The 25,507-nt window shown below is 44.5% G+C and overlaps 1 protein-coding gene and 1 long non-coding RNA gene across 3 annotated transcripts in view; both read right to left on the reverse strand.

Annotated features, from left to right (window-relative positions):
- Positions 1–984: 984 nt before the first annotated feature.
- On the reverse strand, positions 985–2,198 carry TMEM158 (transmembrane protein 158). The gene has a single exon (XM_076331029.1). It carries the CDS (start codon positions 2,061–2,063, stop codon positions 1,137–1,139), a length of 927 nt encoding a protein of 308 aa, XP_076187144.1. The 5' UTR covers positions 2,064–2,198; the 3' UTR covers positions 985–1,136.
- Positions 2,199–2,890: 692 nt separating this feature from the next.
- LOC143156871 (uncharacterized) overlaps positions 2,891–25,507 on the reverse strand; it is a 53,700-nt gene continuing 31,083 nt past the window's right edge. Inside the window, exon 3 of one of the 2 annotated variants that reach the window (XR_012994700.1) lies at positions 2,891–3,110. This is a non-coding gene — a long non-coding RNA (uncharacterized LOC143156871). Of the gene's footprint in view, positions 3,111–25,076; positions 25,360–25,507 lie in introns of those variants that run through there. The other variant, XR_012994701.1, reaches the window with a different exon arrangement.

A 25,507-nucleotide genomic window follows, 5' to 3' on the forward strand; every position in this document is an offset into this window, starting at 1 on the left:
AGCTCCTGCCTCCTCTCCACCCCACAGGCTTTCTGTGAGCAAACCTGCGGACTGGTAGATCAAAAAGAGGTACGGTATTACCATGCCCTCAACAAATACACTGCATCTGAGTTGTTTTTGAGGAATGCACTTTGTGGATGTCAGAGACTTGCCCCCGGGCTGCTTTTAACACATCTCAAAGAGTGGGCCTCATCTTCCCAGGACCGAAACCACCCGACCTCAAACCGAGGAGAAAGCCATAGTCTGTGGAGCGGTGCTAAGTAAATCGCCTTGGAGGATCTCTGGCACAGACATGTTCCCCTTCCCACCCCACCCTGATGTAGGCATATAAACCGAAAGCTACTGTAAGGACAGGACAAACACCATTCAGAAAGGGTTTGGGATTCTCCTTTTTCCACCAACGACCCAAGTAATATGATCTCATGGGGAAAGGAGCTTCGCAGCCGGTTTGCCGATGGGGAAATCGGCCAAACCCTCTGTTCCACCCTGGCAAAAACAGACCGACAAAAGGCTGCGGTGGCTCCAGAAGGAAAACCTCTGTATTAAAAGCCAAATAACGCGGAGCTACAATAATAAATACACACTATCTTAACTGGGAAATACAGTGTAAAAGGCTCGTTAAAGTTCAGCTTCAGCAATAACAATATATATATATATGCTGCTTCAGTTCTTGATCCTGCCAAAGAGACTTTCCTTTCTGTAAATAAAGAAAAAACCCACTCCAACTGTATTCATATACAAAAAAGCTACTCCAACTACAACAAACGCGGTTGAATGGGAGGGTCTTTTATTTCCTGCGTTGATTTGGGGGGGGCTTTTTCTTTTTTTTTTTTCTTCTTTTTTACTAAAAGGTTCGTTTAAAACGGGTACTAAAGATATAAAACCAGCACACAGGATTTGGTCGTCTCCGCCGGCGGCGGGGCGGCTGGCGCGGCGGAGCTGCTCCCCTCAGGGCGGGCCGGGCCCTGAGGCGGCCCCGCGCGCCCCACGGCCGCCCGGGCCGGCGGCGTCCCGCCGCGCACCTGCGACACCCTTCAAACAAGAAAAACACGGCAGAGTCCGGCCCGGCGGGAGGCGGCCGCCCCGCGTCCCTCCACGCCGCACGACGAAGGGAAGGGGGGAATCACCGGGAGAGGCTACTTGGCGGCGGCGGCGGTGCCGGCGGCGGCGGCGGCGCTGCGGCGCTGCTCCATGCCGTTGGGCAGGAAGCCGGCGATGATGGGCACCGGCCAGATGAGGGCGGCCACGCTCCACACGATGATGACCAGAGTCATGAAACAAGCCACCAGGGTAGACTCGATGGGCTTGCGGTTCATCCGCCAGCCCGGCTCCCCCTTCAGCTCCTCCAGGCTGAAATCCAGGCAGCAGAAATTCAGCGGCTCCCCTTGGAGCCAGTACTGGCCGGGCTCCGCCGCCGGCGGGTAGGAGAGCGAGGAGGAGGCAGCGGCGGCGGCAGCAGCGGCGGCCTGGGGCGCGGCGCCCCGCAGGCGCCCGACCCGCCTGCCCCGCACCCAGCTGCAGCCCACGCAGAGGCGCAAGTCCTGCTGGGCGCCGCCGGCCGCCAGCCCCAGGTGCTCGATGAGCAGCGGCGGCCCCACGCGGTGGAAGGCGGCGGAGAAGAAGGCCCGCCCGTGGCTGTTGGTGGAGAAGAGCAGGAGGTCGCACTGGATGCCCAGCGGGCGGCTCCAGCGCACCAGCAGCGAGCTCAGCATCTGCCGCTGCACGCTGATATTGCAGTGCGGGTCCTCGGCGGGCTGCGGCTGCCCCTGCGGCTGGGGACGCTGCTGTTGCTGCTGCTGCTGCCCGGAGGAGGTGGGAGCGGAAGGGAAAGGCTCTTGGCTAGGGCCAGCCGGCGTGCCCGGGCTAGCGGTGCTGCCTTCCTCCTTGCTTGCTGCCCCGTCGAGGTCCATCTCGAGGCTGGCCAAGGAGCGGGAGGAGTTGACAGGGGGCAAGAAGAGCTCTTGCTCCTGCTCCTCCTGCCCGCTGGCAGCCGCCGAGGGGCTCCAGCCCTGGCAGGGCGGCAGGCAGGCGGCCAGCAGTGCCGGGAGGAGCAGCGGCAGCATGGCATTGACTTAGAGCCGGAGAGTAGGGAGAGGAGGAGGAGGAACGGGAGGCTGCATGGCGCTGCCGGCTGCCATCTGGGAAGGGAGGCACACTGCTCTCACCGAGAGAGCGAGAGAAAGGGAAGGAGGGTGGGGGCAGGCGAGGGGGTGGGAGCGGGGCTGGGGCTGCCGCGGCGGCGAGGCGAGCGAGCCGGGAGCCTCGGTGACGGCAGCGGCTCCCCCCTTCCCCGCCTCCTCCGCCCCCGGCCCGGCCCGGCCCGGCCCGGCCCGGCAGCTCCCCGGCGGGAGGAGCCGTGCGCCCGGCCAGCCCCGCTTGCCGCGCTCTGAGGTGCGGGCCAAGCGCCCCCGCCCCGCGGCGGGGCAGCTGCCCTCCTTGGGTAGGCAGCGCCTCCCTCCCTCGGGGCACCCGCAGACAGAGGCGGCCCCTCTCCCCTCAGGCGGGGACCGCTCTCCCGTGCCGCCCGCCGCCACCGCGCCGGTTCCCCGCTTCGCCTAGGAGAGCTGAGACGCCCCCCCCACCCAGCTCCGCCGCCGTCCCCGCGGCAGGGGCGAGAGCTTCCCCGCCGCCTGGGGACGGGAGCGGCGGGCGGGCGGTGCCGCGGCGGGCAGCGCCCTGTGCCCCGAGCCCGCCGGGTCCCTCCCTTCCCGCCTCTTCTGGCCGAGAGGGCAGCTGTGGGGCGGCCGCCCGCGGGGCTGCTGTGGCAGTAGCTTCTCTCCCTCTTAGGGGGGCAGGGGCGAGGGAAAGAGGCTGGCTGCGGGCAGCGCCCTCCCGCCGCCGCCTCGGGCTGGGGTGAGGGGCGCAGATGGAGGAAGAGCATCCAGGAACCGACTGCACACACTTTCATTTCGACTTTATAGGACGGGAAGGGGACGAGGGAGACGCGGAAGAAGAGAGTTTAAACTGTCGGATAGGGTGCGGTGGCTGGGCCCTTCCAGCGGTGCTCTGCACGCCCGGGCTCAGCCCCAGGAGCTGCTCCCGCAGCCGGGCATCCACAGCCTGGCCTGGGCTGAGGCGCAAGGCATCCCACAGATGGGTGCAGTCGGTCCCTGTAGCAAAGATTTAAACGTGGAAGCTTATTACAAGGAGCACAAAGCTACCAAGTGTGGTAACTGTGAGACTTGGCTGCATTTTTCGAAAGGCTGCTTTACAAGCATGGTAGTTTATAATCAATCTAGATACTCCAGCTTGTTTCATGACCCTGTGCTGGCTGTAGTACTACTCTTGACACAGGTTGAGGCTTGCTGTGTTGCAGTTTGACACTTGGAGCCTCAGGGAGGGACAGAACTGGATGACACAAATGGTGAACATTTCTTAGCCTTTACCTTGGGCAGGGAGTGGGATAGAGTTACATTTTCCTGGCAAGCATCCAGAACTGGGACTCTCTTCTTTGCCCTTGCAGCCCTTTTTTTACAAATACAGATGCAAAAGGGAGACACGAGTACAAAAACTAGGCTTTCCCAAGTATATATGGGACAATTTATGTGAACGACAGAACTGAACTCCGTAAGGCGCTCCTTTGAGGTTGGCATTGGTCCCATGTCAGACATGGTCCCACATCAAAGCAACACATGGACATGTTCTCACTTGGAGAATGAGTTCCTGTAATACCCCTCTCAAGTCTTTCAGATGAGTGAGGGTAGTAAATGAGGGTAGAGAGTAAATTTTAGATTTGCTATAATTCAACATGAACGAAGGTAGTGAATCAGTTTTCTTTCAAAACCCTTGCCTAAATATATTGTAACAAAATCCAGAGTTGCTTGCCTTCTATTCAAAAGAGACCTGAGCACCAAAATGGACTTGTGTTCAGTCCCAAATTAGCCCAAAGAGTATTGTCTGCCAGATGTCTATAGTTTGGCTAGGTTTTTAATTTGGCTTATTATAGAGAAACATGCCTGATGAAGTGTTCAAAGCAAGTTGTCCAGTTCCAGTTCTGGGTTTTTGCTCAGATGTTACAATACAGTTATTACAATTTTCAAGCGCTATTTCACTGTCTCTTATTTAAGAGTTCTCTGATACTTTTTATTGTCCCTTGAATATGTCTCTACGTGCATCTCCTGATGTCCTTTGTCATATCCACAGTCCCATGCATTTGTGTGGCTGTAAGTTTTTCTGTTGTAGTATGTCTATAGACCCAAAACTAGATTAAGAGAGGGCTAGTGTGTAGCAAATAATGCCAAAACTGTGCGACCACTCATGCGCAAATTACATTGCATTGGGATTTTGGCACAAAGGACTGGAAATGAAACTAAGCCTCATAAAAAAGATTTAGCTCCTCAACACTGTTGCAGTATGTGGGTGGCAAACGTTCTCAGGCAGAGCTTCAGTTCTTTTGGTCCCAACTCCCAGCACCCAGCTGAATGCAGTCAGGAGTATTTGCGAAGAAGTTTGGGGAGGGAGAGTTGAGCTAAGTTTCTTTTCCTGCAAGAAAAGATAACCTGCCACAGGAAGGTTAAATGCATTTAGCATCATTTAGACTACCATGGCAAAGAACTAAAAGAGGTCAATTTATTCCAGGTTGGAGATGCATGGGTGCCTCATATCTGTTCCTCTTCATCAAGGAATAATTGAGCAAGCGAGTAGAAGAAGCAGAAAGAATGTTAGATCATTGGTTGATAGTCAGGGTCCAACAAGGCCCTTTACAGATATTTCATTTATAGATCTATCAGATATACTTAATCTCTGCATGGACTCAGTCATTCAAAGAGGTTGCAGCACACTTCAAAACTCTTTATAAGTAGTATTAATACATAGCTCTGTTCTGTGGTTTTCAGCCATAAATCTCAAAGAACAAGGTAATTTTATGTCTGGGGAGGCTGAAGCATGAAGAAATCAGGGGCCAGCCAAAGGTGACCCATAAGTCACAGGCAGATCAGGATGTAGATTTTGCAGGTTTGATTCTATAGATGTAACTAGAACTATAATATGCACTGTAGGTCACAGTAGCATTTGTCAATGTGGTAGAGGAGGTGTGAAGTGGGCTATAATGATAAAATTTTAGAAGGGAATAGTGAGGTAACAAGATAGTAGGAGTTTCATGAGACAGACTGCAGAGCTGTTGGGAGGATGAAGACTAATGGTAAAGGACAATCAGAATCTTTGAGAGTTGTTTTAATGACATTTTAACTAACCATTTTTATGAAAGTATCGCTTGTGAAATACTTCAAGTAAGATGAAATCAAGAATAAGTATTTCTGCCCAAGTGCCTTAAAATTGCATCTCACAAGGGTGCTGTTTTAGAGCCTGAAGTCTCATTGCAGCTAGTGGAAACTGACCCTAAGCAGGTACAGATTCCAGAAGGAAATCCATAATTGGATTCAAGTCAAATCTTGTGATCCTCAGGCAGCGTTCCTCAATTCAGCAAACTTATGCTGATCTGCACTGAAGGAAGGGAATAACTGTGGAACTTTTCTTGATAGAGGATGCGCTTTTGAGGTTGTCATTTCTGAAAGGAGTTGCATGTGGGAGAGAAGATGGGAAAGTAGCGGAGTAAAGGGTTGGATACCCAGCTGTAACATCACAGAGATAGTTTTCTGTGGAAAGATACCTACTGTCAATTACAGGAAAAAAGATGTTAGGAGCAAGTAAGTATAGCGATGCATTACCGATCTCTGTAAAAGTGCCAGGTAAATAAGGAGAATTTCACAGTCAGCAGCTGAAGAGGGAGGCAGGGTCAGGAGAAAGAAGTTGGTGCTTGACTCCTTTCAGAAAAGAGCAGTTTCAGTTCTGTGAAAGGAGTAGGATCCAATCATCCTGGGGATTGTTCTGAGAGATACTTATTCCCAGCTGAGGAAAAATGTTTCTGTGATATAATTTAGAAGGCTTGGTTGGCTAATGGTTTCACAGCTGATGTGGGGGGAGAATCTCAGTGACGTAAGGAAGTGAGCTGATCTTACGATGGCTGTGGAATATGCTCTTTGAAGAGTCATTGATAATCAGTGGTTTGCTGGTTGAGGAAGTAGCTAAGAGATGTTTCATACTGCCCACCGACATGTTGCTTTGATTGTGAGCACAGTGATCAGAACCTTCACTCTCCTCCTTCTTGCTTGGTATTCTTGTGGATTTGTCAGAAAATATTTGTGATGAAACGCTTAAAGGCCACTGAAGCTTCTGAAACAGATAGTAGAAGCTGGTTGGACTAAGCAGCTTGCTACCACTACATCATGTCAGAAAGATTTATCCGCAGAGAACAGAGATCATGCGCTGCATGGAACAAGCCAGGGTTTTGTACCACCCTCTATATGAATATCAGAAGCCCAGACAAAGGGAACAGCCAGTTGGCAAGCAGGCTGAGAATAAGGGCATGATCTCTCCAGAGAAGTCAACACACCTATCTCAGCAAAGACACTAAGCTCATCATTTGACATGCATTTCTATCAGCAGCAGATATTGCCTCCACACCACCCTCTCAGTTATACAAACACAGAAGTCCCTGAAGCCATAAAAGAGCTGGGGCAGATGACTGCTATTTGAAAATAACACCTTTGATATACATGCCCTTTTTCATTAAAATATCATAAACATTTTCAGCCCAACCTTAACCCCAATCTTTAACCCCTTATCCGGATTACCACACACTCCTGCAAAAGCTGTGCTTGCGTAGCTGAGGGAGCGAGGCAAGGCAGCAGGGAAGGTGAGAGGGTTTGAGCAGCGAGGGCTAGGCTAGGGCTATTTAGCCACTGCATGTCAAGATGGGCTCTAGCGGGGCTCCTGCGGTCTGCAAACCACGCAGCTGATGGGAGTGTGGACCAAGAGAAAGCAACTGCCATCAGGAATCCGAAAGAAGTACTGAAGGAGTTATCCATGGCAATTACTACAAAGTCTAATCCAGCTGCAAATGCGATTGCTACAAATCGGGAAAACATTGTTCAGAGCGTCAGGTGGTATCAGTAAGATTGGGGGCCTGCAGGATGAGGGGTCTGTGAACTTTGAGGAGTACTTAGGAGCTCATATCCAGAACTCTGTTAGACTCTGTGTTGTACTAGCACAGACTAAAAATACTGTTTCAAATCTAAAGATAAGTGTGAAATATATGCAGAGAGTGCTAAAGGGAATGTATTAATAAACTTTCAGAGCTTTTTTTGTAGCATGCTTTATATAGGTTGAGGCTTTTAGACAAAGATCAAAAAGAAATGACAGGAAAAGAAGAATCAGTGGAAATGGGTGTAAGAGAGGAGTGGTCCAAAGAACAAACTTTGCACCTCCACAGCGGAAGGTGATCTTAAAACAAGACCAGACTGGCTTGAGGTAATTGCAAAATAGAAAAAAAACTATGATATAGGTTGGTTAGATCTAGTTGGCCTACAAAGAGTGATAAATGCAGTACTTTCATGTATTCCATTTATACAATGAAGTTTTTAAGATGGGTTTTGACCTGAAGCAGTGTTCTAGGAAGACTGGATTCACGTTCTTGCCTAGGTTCCCACTTGCAGGTGGAATAAGACCCTCACTCCTGTGAGACTTCCTCCCAACTGAACTTCTAAAGCTTAGGCAAGATTCAGCCCTGGACTACATTTATTTTGTCTTGTAACTACCATGCTTGCTTATTTTAAATTTTATTAGCCAGGAGCCTGACTATAACTTATTTTGCCTCCTATTTATTTCACCAGTAAACCTGTTCAATGTCGGAGCTTGGCTGAAACTGGCAAATTTATGATCTGATATGTTGATAAAGATAATGAATCCAAATTAAATGGTCTGTGCAGGCAGAATTGAGACTGGCAATCTGAGTCATTTTTAAGAAGCCTCAGATAGGGTTAAAGGGCAATATAATACCTTTGTTCCCACCAGAGTATACACATTGCAGGACTCGGGACTCTACTTTCTGCCAGGTTGCTAAAGGCCATTGTAGGGTGGGTTTGACCAGGTGTCAAGCTTTGTGTGTTCATGAAGCACAGATGTTCTGGACATCTGAATGATCCCCGGGGTTCTGGGCAAACCCTGACATGTCACAGCCGTTCTTGAGGGAAAAGCGATGTCAGCTAAAGCAGTAGTTGTTTAATGCTGATGCTGTGGAGATACTAGGAATGCGAAAACATTTTGTGTGATTACATATTAAATTGTTCTGCAAAATATTTGGACATAAAATAGCATTTCTCAATGACTGTTTTATGAGTTTGCCTTTGGAAAATCTAAACATTTACTACACCAATACATTGAAAAATAGCTCCCTGGAAAGCATTTAGTTCTGCAAATACTTTGAGTGTTTCCCAGCCTGTTCTGAACATGGCCCTAGGGCTTGCCTTTACTGTTATTTATCTCTGTGTAGAAAAGGGAGACAGGTGCATTAATCTGGTATTAGTCTGCACTAAGCAGACGTGGGTTTGGCACTCCCATGAGCTTCCACTGTGGCCTCAGTCCCTCTGTGGTTTTAAAACCCATCTATAAAATACAAAATCCTGCTTCCCTGGGAAGTTGCAAGACACTTGGACTGTGAAGCAATCCTGTTCCACAGGAGAGGAAGACAAGCTAGTTCACAGGTCATTTAAGCATCGTTTTGCCATACTGCACAGAAGACACACAAACACAAGACATTGTCGATGACAGTCGGTATCCTAAAGAACTTTTCAAGAAAACAAGTGGGTGAGAATCAGAGTTCAAAGGAGGGGGTGTGATACAGATTCTGTGTGCAGCTCCTTAGCCAACCTGCAGCCCTGACCATCCTCTGCCTTGCTGTTATTAGCTGGTGCTTCAATGCTATGAGATACGTGACAGAGACGTTGTAAAGGAGTCTACAGCAAGGACATTACTGGTTTCACTGCAGGATTTTCTTCCCAGTCATAAAGGGAAGTGTAGAATTGAGAAGCAAAAATGGAGGCTGCAATCGACAAAGCGAGGGTCGGTGGAAGGATAACGAATACCAGGACTCGTATGAGGCAGGATTGAATTGTGAAGGGCTTTGAAAGGGAGAACAAGGAGTTTGAATTTGGAGCAGTGGAAGAGGAGAAATGACAGAGGACTGTGGAAAACTTGGTGATGTGCCCAAATGAATGAACTTAAGACAGTTCCAGGTGCTCTAGCCAGAGAGGAGATTACAATAGGGAAGATGCACAGGCCTTGGCTAGGACTTTTGGCAGAGCAAGCTGAGATGAATTGTGATACTTTGGAGATGCTGCATGAGACACAACAGTGACATTTAAAGCACAGCAGTATCAACATCATCAGTACAATTAGCAGTAAAAAATAAGCCCCTCCCTGCCTCCAGACTGTGCATCAACACCTTAGACTGGGGCTCCCAGAGCTGCTGTAGCTATTGGTGTGCAGAAGCGGAGACCCTTGAGTTCTCAAGCAGCACTCAGGTACCACTTGCAATGGTCTGCCTATTAGTCATATGCATGCCCCTGTTTGGGAACCCTTGCCTGCTGTCTCTTCTCCGGTGAGACACTTGCTGTATATCAAAACAGGAAAAGAGATTCATCTGCCTCCGTGAGTCAGCAGAACCGCATTAACTCTTTCCAGTAGTGTCAGTGCCAGTGAGTGGGGCTGAGTCATCCGAGCAGACGGAGCTGATGCCCACCCATTCCTTGAGCTGGGAAGCAGTCCTAAGGTGTCAAAGAGAAGGTGGTTACATTTCCCATTCCACTCATCTGTCCAGCATCATAATTATTTGCAGAACAACAGACAGCCTGAGCTTCAACTAGCAGATTCAAAAAAACTGACAGCTGTTTCTGGGTTAGATAGGAACCAGATTTAAAAGGAAACAAAACGTTCTTTGTTTCTAGGGAACTCGCTAGTTCACACTACTTATTTTCCCAGCAATGGCCACAACCAGTATGACATTGCAACAATTGTCTGAGCCATTATTAGGCACTCAAAACCCAAGACTAGTGCTCAGACATCTCTGTTATACCTTTGCTAAGCTGGAGTAGCTTCATGGAAGTCAAGGGAGTCAGAGCTTCAATTCCTAACTTCCAAAGCACTCTTGTCCTAATCCAGCAAAATCAGTACATGAACAAGGAGACTGATTGCTTTCAGCAGGACCGTCGCACTCATAAATGCTATTCTGTATGATACTAAGGACTAAGTCCTTAATGCGGGGGTACACAGGAACAAATGCAGGTTTTAGCCTTTAAACCTGATGCGTTGAACAAGCAGCAGAGGAACACAGGCTCTTCAAAACCAAAGATTTTCTATTTTCATGCAAATATTCCTAATGTTCTGAAGCAGAAGGAGGTGCTTAGAAAATACATGCAGTACGAACAGCTTGCTCTCTGAAAGATCGATATTCACTCAGCGTTACCTACTCTTTCCATGAACAAATAATGACAAAACAAGTAGGGAATATAGCCTCTGATGTTATGTGCCTGGTTCTTCACTGAACTGACCAGGTTTAAAAGGTGTGCCTGGGTTTTTACGACGTCTTGGCTTGATTCTGCAAATTAAAAAGGGATACATATCAGCCCTAAGATGTGTATCTTAAATTAGTCTGGGGGATCTCTTGCTCAAGCCATCACATCAAATGCTACACTTCCTGATATTATATGTGAATCCATCACCCACATCATTGCATTTGCCCTTGGCAAATGCCCTTACTCTGTCACTGTAGAGCAGCCAGAGCTGACAACTGCCTTTTTATCTTCTCAGAAAGACTGGTAGGTGTTAATCTGTCATAACCATATTCAGGCTCCTCTTCTCAAGTTCTAGCTATGAATGAAGCCATTGATTCTCTTCTCACCTATACCCATGTGCTATGGCCTGTCCAGACTACTCCTGCTGCAGTCGACAAACTGCTGGTGGAAATGCCATGGTTCCCTGATTTCCAGGCTCTGGTATACACTTCCGAAACGCTAGAGGAAGACTGAGTTATGAGGAGGTGACATAAGCATGTTTGTGCTTTTGGTCACATCTTATCCATAGAGGTAAAAATAGGATTTAAAAATAATCCCCTGTATTCTTATTGCAAGCCAGGAAAATTTAATTAGTCTCTGTGGGATTTCCATGTGCAATGACAGTGAGGGATGCTAACACCAGTGGACCACTAGAATAAAGAGGATAATCTGATAGAGAGTTTATAATACTTTAATTAGCCTAATGCCTTATGAGAATATTATTTCTATTGTATTGTCTGCATATCTGAATATTGAATTAGCTTTCATCCCTGCCATAAAATACTCACTGGCTACATTTTCTTCTTCATGCCAGAGCAATAGCATCTGCAAGCGGCAGGTTAGATCAGAATCTGCATTCCCAGCTTTGCTGAATATGTACAAGTACAATGCTAGAAGAGAAAGGAGCATCTTCCTCTCTCAGCACAGGGAAGCAGTTTGCTCAGAAATCTGTAGGATTACCTGAATATCCTGTTTTAGAAGTTGTTCAGTTTTCTTTCCTTTAACTTTTGTTCGTGCTTTTGCCGTTTTATTTTGGTTTGTATCTCTTGTCACTGATGTCTGCTGATACGCATATTCCTGCCTACAGTTAATCAAACAGAAGGCTTCTCTGTGCTACAGTGATAGATGCTAATCCACTAGTCATGGCTTGTTGTGAGGTATCTTTGAATGGATGTCAGAGCCTTAAGTTTTATGTACAGTGCCATATAATATTTACAATATAACAATATAACTTTTCAAAAAAACATCATTAATTTTGGACTTTCATCTCTGTTTTCTACTTCGGTCTGTTATCATCCCTGTACAGTTTTTGTTTTCTACTATGCTGATGTCAAATCCTTGCTCAGAAGGCTGGACCTTGACTCACATGCTTAGAGGTTACAGAACTTTCCCCAGGCAGCATGGGTTTTCTGCCTGCAGTATCTGAACTGATACTCCCAGTCCTCCTCTTCTATGATTTCTACCTACCAGTTCGGAAACAGTGTAACTGGGACTCCAAGTTAGATGTCTTTCGCTATGTAAAATGACCAGTATAGTTTATTTTCACTTTCTGCCAGCAGCTCTGCTTAAATGGACATACTGGATAGCTGGTCCCAGGAGAGAAGGAGCACAGTTTCAGCTTAGGGACATACTTATCTCACTTCTATTCTCCCTGCTTCTAGCCTACAAATAGGAAGACAGATTTGGTATGTCGGCAGTGATAAGAAAGAAGCCGCAGAAACGTTGAGTGAAGGTAGTTGCTTGTTAAACTGGTCATTGCATAAGAGGAAATACAGAGCTTAGTGTCACATGTTAACCAAAAAAAAAAGTAATAAAAAAAAGCAAGATATTTGTGTCTTACAGAGAAAATCACATTATAGGGACAAAATTAGGAAGAAGTATGGAGCATAAGCCTTAGTCAGTCTGCCAGAATTTTTGTTTTTTATGTGGCTGGAGGAGGTGGGTATTAGACTCTCCAGCTGTTCTCCCTGTTGTCAAGTACACCAGTAGCTGGTTTTCTCTAGAGATTTTACAAATGCTGATGCTATTTTTGTTCGTAATTTTATACTCTTGAGCACACACATAAGGAACAAAAATGAGTTTAATAAACAGGACTCACTGAGGCTCTACTGATTAGTGAAGATGAATATGGTTAATTATTTAGCATTATTTTCTTATTCAGAATAGTGTCTTTAGCATCAAACATTGACATGACGTATTATAAAGATTTCCCCAGTGGTAAAAGCAAATTATATCATTTAAGCAAAATTGTCCACGTAACTTGAATCTGAGGCTTAACTGACACAGAAGGCCTTGTGACAGTCCTTTGTACTGGAAGGAAATTTGACACAAGAGCAGAACTGGGATTTCCTGTGGCACTATTGAAAAGAGGAGCTTGAGATATGCTTGAAAACGGCATCTTCAAAGGCAAAGTCCAAAAACGGTTTCAAGGCAGTGGAGCTTCTTCTGTGAAAATTCTTATTTACTATAATCAGAACTGATTTGGACTAAGGCCTCTTCCACAGGCAATTCTGACACTAAACAAATGAATATTAAAACATTCTGAAGTGGAGCTGAAAAGTGAAATTCCTCAAGAAATTAAAATTCTAAAGAAATTTGTTTTGAAGCTATTATTGTATGGATTTTAAGAGTTGGCTTACTACTATCATGTCAATAACAAAAACTTTGTGCCAACTGTACTATCTTGATTAATTTTGCTTAGACTTTGCATCAAATTAATGTCTCAAATGTCACATATCTGCAATATTATGTTTATATATTATCTAATATTATTTAATACAAAATATGGAAGATAATACATACGAAAGCCAATATCAAGCAATAACATCAAAAGCGGTTGTATTTTATTAAACTAAGCATTTCTACAAGATCACAACAAAACTAAAAGGGTGAGAGTTTGTCACATCACTGAAAACTGAACTGGAAGGTGGCAAGTTGTCACAGAACGGTTTGATCTTGACAAAGCTACATTTTGTGCCAACTTTGCAGACCAGGCCTTTGGCTCATTTACACACCTAACACTGCCCTGATTATTAGCGTTGTTAGAAAAATCTTTTGTAGAGATTTTACTCTTGGTCACTCACAGACGGTCAGATTCTTCTAGCCCTCCTAATATACTGTTTCCAATGTGCCAGGGCTACAAAGAAGTATGGGTATGAATGCTAAACAATTCATTAAAAAGGCCAGGTTTTCCTCTGAATACAAGGTTTACATCAACATCATCCTGTTGATTTTGACAGTTATTTCTGATTAAGACACATAAGAGTGGAGAGGCTTGAGACCATAAATTTTAATTGCAATATGGCCAGGCATCTGCTGAAATAACAGTGTTCTCTGTGATTTCAGTAGTAATTTTTTGGGTCAGGTTTTTCAGCTACTAGAAACTGCTTTTGAAGTCAAATCCATTGAAAAAGTATTTGCTTCACAGAAAGTATTTGCTCCAGAGTCCCACAGGGACCGTCAGCATTGAATGAACAGCTCCAGGAGCTGAGCACTGAAGACGATCATTGTTTGTCTAAATGGTATACCTGTAGTATTACTGCACCTGGAGCCATTCAGCTTGCTGCAAAGAAGTTACAAAAGGCACTAGAAAAACTTATGGATGATAACTCTGGCAGTGCTCTTACATATAGGTAGTCCATGAAACTATTCCAAGAGTTGAAAGCCTATACCTGAGGCAGGATGACCCCATATATACATACACACACACACATATATATATTATATATAGATAATATTATGTTCACATGAAAACTTCTCTTTCATTTTCCCATTGAGTATTCTATAAAAGCCAAACTCAGACATGCACTGAGCAATGTTGAAGCCCATTGTAACAACTGAGCCCTGAATGGGAGGCAGTTCCTGGCCCTCCATATTCTCTTCCCAGTATGGTCTCATGGGTGGGCCATCAGAACAGGCCCTGGAATGAATCCTAATTCTTTGATTAACCTGTCTGGTAACTGTGGACAGAACAGGGTGCTTCGCTCTGCCACTGCTTCCTCCAACTTTGACCTGTGACTGCAAGCACCAGGGAATATGTTCTGTATTTTGCTCTATGTAAGTGTACAGAAGCACAGAATAGCTTGAGTTAGAAGGGACCACTGGACCACTTGGTCCAGCCCTCCTGCTCTAATCTGGGTCAACTAGAGCAGGTTGTTCAGGACCATGTCTGGTCAGGTTTTGAATATCCCCAAGGATGGAGACTCCACAACCTCTCTGGGCAACCTGTGTTAGTCTTTGACCACGCATATTTAAATGCAATTTCCTGTATTTCAGTGTGTGCCTATTGCCTCTTGTCCTTTAACTGGATAACACTGAGCTACAACTCTGAATACTACTACAGCACCTAGCGTAATGAGAACTAGTCTTGGTGGTGCCTGTAGGTGCCCCTGTAGTCCAAAAAAACCGTAGAGAAATAACAGTAACAGTCAAGCAGGATTTCTCTCCCCAGCATTCCCAGAGGCTTCCAGTACTTCTTAATTAAATTGAATAAATAATTCATTTAACACCATAGACATTGCTCGAGATGAGCTCAGTGCTGATGGAGTGGGAACTGAGAGCATCACCACACAGGAACAGTGTGAACCTTGATTGCTGGAGCTCCTTCTGCGCAGCCAGAGGGGAGGCAGGGAGAGAAGGACAAAGTGAGCCTCAGGCACTAGAGTAACAATACCTGCGTGTGGCAGGAGACCTTCTGCTGGACTCAGCAGCCCACTTTGGGAGCTGGGGGCTCTGCAGGAGCGGATTGGCTCAGTATTCCTCTCTCCCCATCCTTTGCCTGAAGTTTGCTATAAAGGTGAAACTGAGCCTTACTTGTCAGGAAAGAATGAAATGATCCCCAAGGTTAGCAAAGCACTCAGAGACCCTTTGGGAAAAAAAGTGCTACGTAAATAGAAGCTGATTCCTACAGGTTATTAATAGATGTATCTGCAAAAGTAATGTGCAAACTACAAAGGAAAGATCATTCTGAGTTAAATTACCATAATTTTTTTCATTGCTGTCTCTTTTCAGGAGACCTGGATAATACTGCTAACAATGACAGGTTGAATAAGAGACAGGGTTTGTGTGGGCCAGAGGTGGGAACAGAGAAGGAGACTAATTATATCTTTTTTAACCTTTGCATGCAGCTGGGCAGGATAAAAATGAACTATGCAACCAGCAACTGAGCTGTTATCCCAGTGGAGGCTGCAAAATGGTGCCCAGGTTATCCAAAAACATGATCTAAGCTGTCCCATTTCTTCTGGTTCTAACCACTTTACAAATCATTAAATAAAATGGGTATTTTCTGCATGCTTCACCTAAGGCTCATATAATTATCCTATGAACAAGCCAAAACAGATTTATGTTACTTGCTCTTACCTCAACAATGCAGAGGATGAAGGGCAAGCACTGATGTGGTATGGCAGAGCTAGGAGTAGCATTCTTCAGTGTACCTTTTGAAACCTCCTGGGTTTAATAGGTTAAAGATGCTTTTACCGTCACTCAGATGTATCATTTGAACACTTTATCATGTGGTATTTATTCCACTTTTAATGTGTGTTGTGACATGAAGCTTTGTTCAAAGGTTGGAACCGGATGGGAAGGTGTGGAGGGGCCTTTAATACCTGTATTGCTCAGCAAGGTAGCAGGTGTCTGACCAGAAAGGGAAAGAGCCTCTTTGCAGGCAGCAATTATGGAGAAATGGAGGAATACGTTCCCATGAAATAAGAATTCTTTTTCTCTCTGCTCCTTGACTTTCTTCCCCAAAGTTCAATTCAAACTACAATTTAAGCTATGTGGTCTATTACTGATATCCTATAGCTCTACCACTTTAAAGGGATTTTGGCATAAATTGGAGTCATATCACAAGCAAAGAATTTGACCCTTCAGTCTTGATTTTTTTTGAACTCTATTCCCACCATTTTGCAGTGTCATCTGTGTTCCACACCAAATTAAAACTGTCTGTATCATACAAAGGGCTTGTTATGAACAGAGTTTTTTATGTTGCTCCGTAATGCTTCAGCCAGTTAGCCCTTTCCTCGCTGAGCTTATCAGAATCAAACTCTGGAGGCTGAATGAAGCATCTTTGAGAATCTGAACCCAAACTTTGCTCAGTTTTGTATTAGTTCCCTATCTCTAATTTGGTCCAGTACAGTATTTATTAACTGAGTGACCCAGGACACTACAAGGCTTTAAAACTTGCAGCCTAGGCCAATTTACCTAATTCAAGAATTTTGGCTGCTTCTTTTTACTTTCAGTCTTTGTCGTCTCAAGGAAATAGCATCAATTATGTCTGTGTTTTGAAAAAAGGGTAGAGAATATGTTGTATTTGGTTGCTATTGACTTACAGAACGGAAAGGAGCAATATTTCATTGGAATAGCTGTGCCTGGTGGCGTATAAAAGACTCTGTTAGGTTAAATCTTCTTGTGGATAACCTGATACCTCAAAAATGAGTACATGCCATTTCTTTGTCTCAAGTAGTGTAAAAAGCCAGAAAATGAAGTGGAAATACTGTACTGAGTAAGATGCAAGACAAATTCTGTTCCTGGAAGGTCACATTTTACTGAATTGAGATTTCCTCCCATTCTTCCCTTTTATAATCTGTGGCACCTTCTGTATTTGCAGTCAAGCACTTGTGATTTTGTAATTATTTAAACACTAAATTCTAGGTAACCTACTGCCACCTGAGTGACTGAATGCATCCTCACTAAACCGCTAATAATGACTCAATTAAGCAGTAGTCTGTGCCAGTGTCTGTAAAAAGGCCAAGTCAGTTTTTGTAAGACATCCCAATATAGCAGATCTGTTGATAATTTGGATATAGTGTATAACATTAATGCTTATGTTAGGAATTTACCAGACCTAATATCACTGTTGCTCCTCTAGAGGTATCTGTCACCTACTTGTCATCCACTTGCTGACATGGCCTTCAGAAGACAGCCCTTTCTGTCATCAGTACACACAAGCATCCGTGACAGTGGGGAACAGTCTCCAGTACCCATGTCTCCTGGATTTGGCCTTAGGCCACATAGTTTGTGTCCTCCTAGCATGTTTAGTACAGTGAGCTGAATGTGAATGGAATTCCTGAGACTGTGAAGATCCAGCAGATTAAATACCTATAGCTTACTTGTCAGACCAAGCAAGTGAATACAATCCAATGCCGCACTCACTTATGACACCTCATGAGAAGAGAAGTGAGCTCAACATTTTAGTTCCTATTTTTTAAAGCTCCATTGGACTGGTCTTGTTTCAGAAACAACCTTGGGACCTTCTGCGATAGCAATGTTCTGCTGGATGTGGAACCTATAAGCCTCAAGGGATGGGGGAGCTTGTGAATGCAACTGCCTCCTCATGACATGAAGGGATTTGCAGGTATGCATTGCACATCTGTGGCCACTAATGCATACATTCCTAGGCAAAGGAAGAACTGATACAGTAAGTGTTCTTATCACAAACATAATCACTACTGCCCACGGGGAGCAAACTTTAAGTATGTAAGCAGAGGGAATCAAGCTAGGAATTGGCGCATCCTGAATGCCCTGGAAGGTTACCAGCAATCCTGCCCCAGTAGAGAGGAGTTGTGACTATTTGCATTATCTATGAAGAAACAGATGATAGCAGCAAAGCAGATTTAGGACAGAAATCACTGAAAATATTTTGAGGGACTAAGAAATTGGAAATGCATTTGACATTCTTGAAAGAAAAAATATAGCAGTTATTGCCTCATATATGTTATTTAACTTCTTCAGGGGTCTTTTTGGGTGACAGTGCTGTTGGTTCTATTAACCCAGCACTCAAGGTGAGCAGGACTGTGCTGCGCATTCTCCACTCCCAGATGGATGCTTGTACTACCCAGAAATACCATGTTTATAAGCGAAGAAAATGATCCCCAAATCAACACAGATTAACACGATACATTTATTACACGACTTGAGCAGGGAGTTGCACTGAAGTGAAAACACTTGGTGCTCCTTGCAGCACATGTGTAATCACTCCAAATGGTTCCTTTATCCCAGAGCCTGGTGTTGGTTTCTTTGCAGAAGCCAATCTCTCTCGAAAGGACGGTTTAGGCTGCGCATGAACACAAGGCCTTCACCCCAGCTGCAAACGGCGCTGCAGAGCAGGAGAGGGCTGCGTAGGTGGAGCTGGTTGTACACGTGGGGAAGGGGGAGAAGGGCAGAGCCTTCTTGTGGCCTTGCCAACAGCAGCTTGGTGATGTAGGGGCTGCTTGTGGACCAGTGCTTCTTCTCCCAGCACCTAAAATGCCTACCATGGCTGACTGATAGACAGTGAGTGAGCTCATTGGTTTTTTAGCAGTGTTTTTTTTTTTTTTCTGAATGGGAGGCACAACCCTGGATTTCTCCTTAAAAGTAAACAAATAAGTATATTTCCAGTTTACTGTTCCAAATTGACAGAGAAAGCAATACATAGACTATATGTGCATAGCTCTTCTTCAAGGAGAAAGACTTTTCCATTCCAGGCACCAATAGAGCCTTTGCACTTCAGACATCTTCCCAGGCAGCATTTTTAATTAAAGTTGTAACTTATCCCAAGGAAGAATCCAGAAAATATCTGGATCTTTTCTTCCTTTCGTCTATCCTCTGCCCTAGGCAAGGAGATAATGAACTAGTCACTTCAAAACAGTGCTCAGCATGAGCTAATTTGTTACATTTTGGAGCTTCGGGTTTAGTACAGACTGGGGATTTCTTGCAGAAATGACAGAATATTTTGAGCTGACTGGAAAAGCAAGCTTGTTTTTTCCAACTATTTAGTTCTTAAGCAGAAGCAAAGGCATCAGGAGCATTGTAGCATTTAGTCAATATACGATGGAAAATGCAGAGGTGCAGTTGTGGTATGCAGAGTCAACATGATGTGTGCTCCCTCCTTTCTGCAAGAGGACCTCCTTGTCAAAGTAGCAATGAGTTGCAGCATGTGTGTGCTCTGCATGAGCAGCTGAAAAGGCTTCCCTTGCAAGCACCTCACAGGAGACGTGAGAAGCAGAAATACCTATGGCTGTGCTGGACTTTCTCTCCTGGCTTGACTACTTCTCCACCATTCAGGAGTAATTAGCACCCACACACAGCACATTACGGTGCAGAATTTTAAATCCAATCAAATTGTTTCCCCTGTAAAATTATTTCTCATTCCTAAACTTCCTAAACTCTCATGATCTAAATTAGTTCCCGTTGTCTCATTTTCTTTGATGACTTTGCTGCTGCAGAGGGGTCAGATGAAAAAAACTGGGGAAAGGGCAGGGGAGCCGAAGACCCTCCTGTATCTTTTCCCATCAAGAAAGTTATTCAGGGCCTGAGACTTGCAAGACTTTCAGCGGGCACTAAGCTGCGGCTGGGGCTGCTTCCCATTTCTAGGAAATCATAAAAGGAAGGGGAAAACTGAAGGGGCTGAAGTTGTAAGAAGTAAACCAGCTCACACTGTTGCCAGTTACTATACGTGCACGGACTAGATCTTCTCCACTTCTGAGTCAGGTGTGGCACCAGTAGGCATCCTCACATCACGCTGCTGGCATGAGAGGAGGAAGAAGATAACAGCATATAATTCTCTCCCTGCTGAAAATAAAAGACCTGGTAGCTGATTTCCAAGGGCTTTTTAAATACTTACGGTCTCCTGTTGCCTGTCTGATATTCTGCAGCTCAGTTTTCCACTTCTTGAGCCAACAGTCGCAGCTTAGGCCTGCCCTGCCCTTGCCGCGGGCTGGCATGGAGCATCAGGAGGGCACGCGGAGCTGGAGGTGCCCCTGCTGCCGCAGGGTAAGGCACTCCAGCCGTGCAGGGCACTGGGTCAGGGGTGGCTTACCGAGCGCAGATTTGGGCCAGAAACGGGCCCTGATGGAGAACAAGGCTCACGGTTGGAAAAGCTTGTCTTGTCACCAGGGCCGGGAGAGATGCCCCTGGAGAGCAGGGTTTATTTCCAGTTGATGACTCAGAAATTCTACTGAAGTTAGAGGGGTTCATAGCAGAGAGAGGGTTGCAATATGACACTGCCCAGGTACGTGACCTTAGCAGAAAGCAGACCATGAAGCTTAAATTCTGGTTTAGGAAATTCTTCAAATTTCAGTACTTCTATGGCTGATCCTTTTTCAGGTGGCTGCCATTTGCATTTTCCACATGAAATTCAAGGGTATTAAGCCCCCAATTTAGCAAGGTAGGTGAGCGCATTTGCAGCATGACTTGCAGAAGACTGGTCAAGTGCTTACAGTTGCCTACCCAGTTAAGTGGTCATGCTGATTTGAGACCTCAGTGGCTTTAATATCCTGCCTGCTTGAAGCCTTTCTTCCTCCTGGAGAAACAAGTACACCGAGTCACTGGTGAGGGCACTGCAGTATTGATTGCATTAGAGGCACATGCAGAGACATCAAGTCACGTGAGGGATGTGTTGGTCCATGGGATGACAAGAGTTGCAGCACTGCAGCTGGGACGGGTATGCTTTAGCAAGGCTCCATGGGGCATGAAGCCCCACCAAGAAGCTCCCGGTGCATATGGAGCACTGCTACTGCATTTCTCAGCCCAGGATGTCATAGCAGCTGTTCTGCCGAGCTCCAGTGAAGCCAACCTGGGCACGCAGTACAGGGTATCGCAAAGATGGAGAAAGGCTGTGCAGCTGTGGCGATATCTGAGCCCTCGGCAGAGAAGGAGGAACACATTGCATGAGGATTGACAGGTCTGGAGCAAAGAAAAGGAGATGGAAATAATCTTTTGTAGGGAGAAGACTGTGACCTCATGCCACATCTGTTTTGCTTGAAATTATTATTATAGATGAGCTAAATAGAAATCTGTTTTCCTTGGAAACTCATCTCAAGTTTAGCTCCACTCATCTCAAGTTTAGCTTCAGATTTACAGGCAGCAGGGAACCTTTCTGCTAATTGGAGTCTAGCATCAGGTCAGACTAGCAGAATTTCTGTTCAGGATCTTTTAAGGAAAGCAGATCTTTTAAGGAAAACCTGTACTACATCTGTGCCATTTTTACTGGCTAAAATTTTGTATGTGTTATTTGAAAGTACGTGAAACTCAGAGGGTGGGAGTAAACAGCAGGTGTCATTTGTGATCAATTTACTTCCATTTTTTAGACTTGGGCACTTCTGGAGCTGAAAATTCAAGGAAAGCTCATAACGGGATGTAATCAAAGACATACAAATGCTTGTAGGAATCTCATGAACAAAATGGCTTTATGAAGTCTCTACTTTTGGTCTTGGAATATGGAGAGAGTTTGTGACGCCTAAGACAGTCTTCACTGTACTAACATTGATGTCAAGCCTCCTAATGAATTCAGGCTCTCATTTCCATTCATTGATATTTTTCTTTACACCCGCTCCTAAACTTTGATCCCTTTCTTCACAGGAGGAAACAATGTGTATACTAAGCACAAATTCATATCTGCTGTTGGACACACCTGTTTGTATCCCATCAGAACCAGATACAAGGAAACAATCTAATTCTATATTTAGATTTATCTAATCTAATATCTATATTTGTACATTTCTTGATGGGCTCATCTAGATTTTCCTACATTGTGATTCTCCTGTTGTATATTTATATCACCCTGTAGAGTTCCTGTTAACACCACCAAACATTCAACCTTGAGCAGTTACAGTAACTGCACAGGACACAGGAAGGAAATCTATTTATAGTTTAGTAAATCTGAAACCTGCATGGTAGCACATGTTGTCATTCAACAGTGGATTTTAAAAAATGCAAACAGCAACCCAGAGGAATCAAATCTAAAATTACATTGATTTTGGTTGAGGGGAAAATATGAAAGGACAGGGAAATCAATGAAAGCCTGTCTGATCACTGTAGGTAGACCTTAGTTTTGAAAAAAAAAAAAAAAAAAATTATATAACATGCTTTTTCTGAGTGGAGTATCACACTAGATATTGCCCCTTTTTATTCAGAACCAGTGATGAGGTTAACGCCAGTTCTCCGTCTCAGTTCATAGGGAAATTGGCAGCTTGATTTAATAGATCACTACAAATGCTCCAGGTTTGACTTGGAGAATTTTTCCAAACAGGGTCATTACTGTTGGCTGGTCAGGATGCTGCCAACTATACAGTGTCTTCTGTGTCAAGGAGACCAATATCTGCCCATGGCTCTGGGCAGATGTTCTCTCCTGGCTCCAGTGATGCCACCTGAGGACAACATTGATTCTACTCATGGGTCTCCTGTGGCTCGCAGCCACCCACGACATGGAGGTATCCGTTTGTCTGCCCACCGCCCTGCTGTGTCAGCTCTGCCTGATCTGCTCTGTGACTATTGGCTTATATTCATCCTTAAAAGCAAGATGACCCCACCAATGTGTGTTTCCGGAAGCAGGTGAGGGAGCATTCACAAGGTCCCTTCCACTGGCAGAGCTGGGGCAGTTGGCAACCTCCAACACAGATGTGGTGACAGGCAGCTGGGAATGGTGCAGCTGTTTGCAAAGTGAATGTCTGTGTGCATATATATGTATGTATATATATATATGTATATTTTATGGCCTGAGCATTTCTCCTTTAGAAGATAAATGACTCACAGTCTACAGTGAGCAGACTCACCTCCATTACCTAGTAAAGTGGCTGTTTCTGCCACAGTCAGAGGAAAACAATGGCCCTTTTTCTAAGAAAGACATCTTTGAAGTCAGTCCTCCATGACTACGCAGAAGGGTTAAAGAGCTTATTCTGTTTTTCTAACCCCAGACAAAGACTTCCCTGTATGAATGACACCCCCCCCCCCCCATGTTGTTCTTAAGGGATGTCTGAAGAATGAAAGGAGGATTGAATTACTATTTTTAGCCTACCCATTTCCTCTGGCTGTGCTATGAGTTGAAAACCTTCCTTTGTGATTTCAGTGCTGTAGGGTAACTAGTTTCCTATAATTCTCCAAAGAGAGAGATATTTGCGGTCATACCATATTACATGTTTATGACTATACTCAGGAGAACTTGCGTGACCCGGAAATGTTTGCCAATATTTAAAGGGATTTGCTAAACATTGAATGGATATCTATTACAATTTCATAATGATTTTCTGCAGTCCAGATACTGCTTTTTATGCTGATTCTTGTAATAAGACATCTCTTCTTGCCTTCACCTCTTCTGTGGTATGCATAAACACTTATTTAATGTACATGTTACCAACTACTTTGTTTTTACTCAATGATTAAATTGTTAAGTTGGATGGATTCAGTAATATCTCATTTTACCATCAGATTAAGTTCCGCTTTTATTTTCATTCTCAGTTCTAAGAGTACTTGGTATACTTATTTTTGGCAGTACACTGAAACCTAAGTCAGTGTTACTTAATTTATAACATATCCTTGATATATTCTGGTCCATTAAACAAAGGAATGTCTTCACAACCTCTTCTGTAGACAAATTATAGCACTATTTGAGTGTCTGCATTTGAAACGTTCTTTAGCTCTAGCCCACGTAGGACATTCAGTTCCTCTGATCACACTCCCGTGTGGGATCTGGGTAGCTACACCACAGCAGTTCATCCTGTGCTTCCTTTATGGAACAAGCTTGATTTTGAACTTTAACAAATAAAAGGTGCAAATCTTTTCCTGTGCTTACTATCATTATCTTTGGCTTGCAAAAGGAGAAACAACCAAGAAATGCCAAAAGCAGGGAAATTTGCTGGATGCCAGATGTATTACTGCCAAGAACCCAAATAGCTAAAAAGACAATTGGATAGTCAAGGACATCTTTTCATAGCTCACATAAAAACAAATTATTCCAAATGTCTTCATTTTCCTATTATTAGGAGTTTGGTTTGTGTAAAGTTGTGTAAAAGTTGAAAATGTTGTTGCTACTCAACAACTGTAGGACATATAAAGAATCTTACTGTCTTTATAAGAATGTGTAATATCCATACCTCTATACTGAGATACATTTATGTCCTTATTATATATAGAAAGAAACTTATTTTTTACTAGCTGCTGGGGCATTTCATTCTATTTCCATTGCTTTTCTAACAAACATATATTTTCTTATTCAGTGCAGGCAAGTTGCATTGGCATCCTTGTTAGAGGTCCACTTCCTCAAAGGTATTTAGGCAACTCTGATGTCAAAGGGAATTTGTTACCTAAAATATCACAGAGGAGCTGGGCATAAACTCCTCACAAAAAATACAGGATGAAGCCATGTAGCCATGCTTCAACTCCACTAAATTTGGTGGCATTCCCCCATTTACAAATGGCATAATTTGGCCTGATAACTATTTGCCATAGTTGGCCAAAAAAAGGGGGGGGAGAAAGCAGGGGTGAGGAAAAGCAGAGAACAAGAGCAGAGAGTCCTAGAATTCCATAGAAAAGGGGAATCAATTCTTGGAGGATCGGAGAAAGCTGAAAAAGGAGTAGGAAGAAACCTCAGACGTGGTCAAAGAAAAGTCCCTACAAGACTAAAGCTGAAAAATAAAATTTCAAATGTTAGCAATTACTTTCAAGATGTTATCAGCCACCGCTAGTGTGTTGTCATGGGGAGAAAAAGGCGTTACAGCATCAAAGGAATCAAGGAATGTAATGAAGAAAGAAATTAGAGGAGTAATTTGCATCTATTTGGTGGTACAATCTTCAGAGGCACTTTTGTTAATTAGCAGGTTTGGGCTGTACATATTAGAGTACCGAGAGGCTGGTGGAAGTCTCTAGAGATGTTTCAAAGCAGTAATTTGGATGGTCACAGAACATTTCTATAGCCTCCCAACTTATCAGCAAAATGAGTTATTTTTCCTTCATCACTTGAAACTTGACAGTCAGAAGGGAAAAAGACCAACCTTTTGCAGGATCCTGTTTCTGTGAGCAATCATAATATTGAAAAGCTCATCTTTTCTTCCAGAACTTTTGATAAGATGATGGTAATGGCATACTCCCTCTATCCGCTGGGGTGTGACTATATTTGAGTGTACCCAGTCTCAGTGGTGACCATTTGTTCTTCTCTTGTATTATGGGTTTTATTCCTTTCTTATTATACTTTTGTGAGTGTTCCGAGGTCTAGATATCTGTTCTGAAATAAGTAAATAAATAAAAACATACATAAAGGGACAGAGAGAGTAATTCCCTGCTCCACTGAAGCCAATGGAGACAGAACAGCAAGGAAATGTAGCACGCTTTCTGGTAGTGTTTATAACTTCAGATGTTACTTAGGTGGGTGT

Source organism: Aptenodytes patagonicus, chromosome 2 (assembly GCF_965638725.1).
Source record: "Aptenodytes patagonicus chromosome 2, bAptPat1.pri.cur, whole genome shotgun sequence".
Taxonomy (NCBI): domain Eukaryota; kingdom Metazoa; phylum Chordata; class Aves; order Sphenisciformes; family Spheniscidae; genus Aptenodytes; species Aptenodytes patagonicus.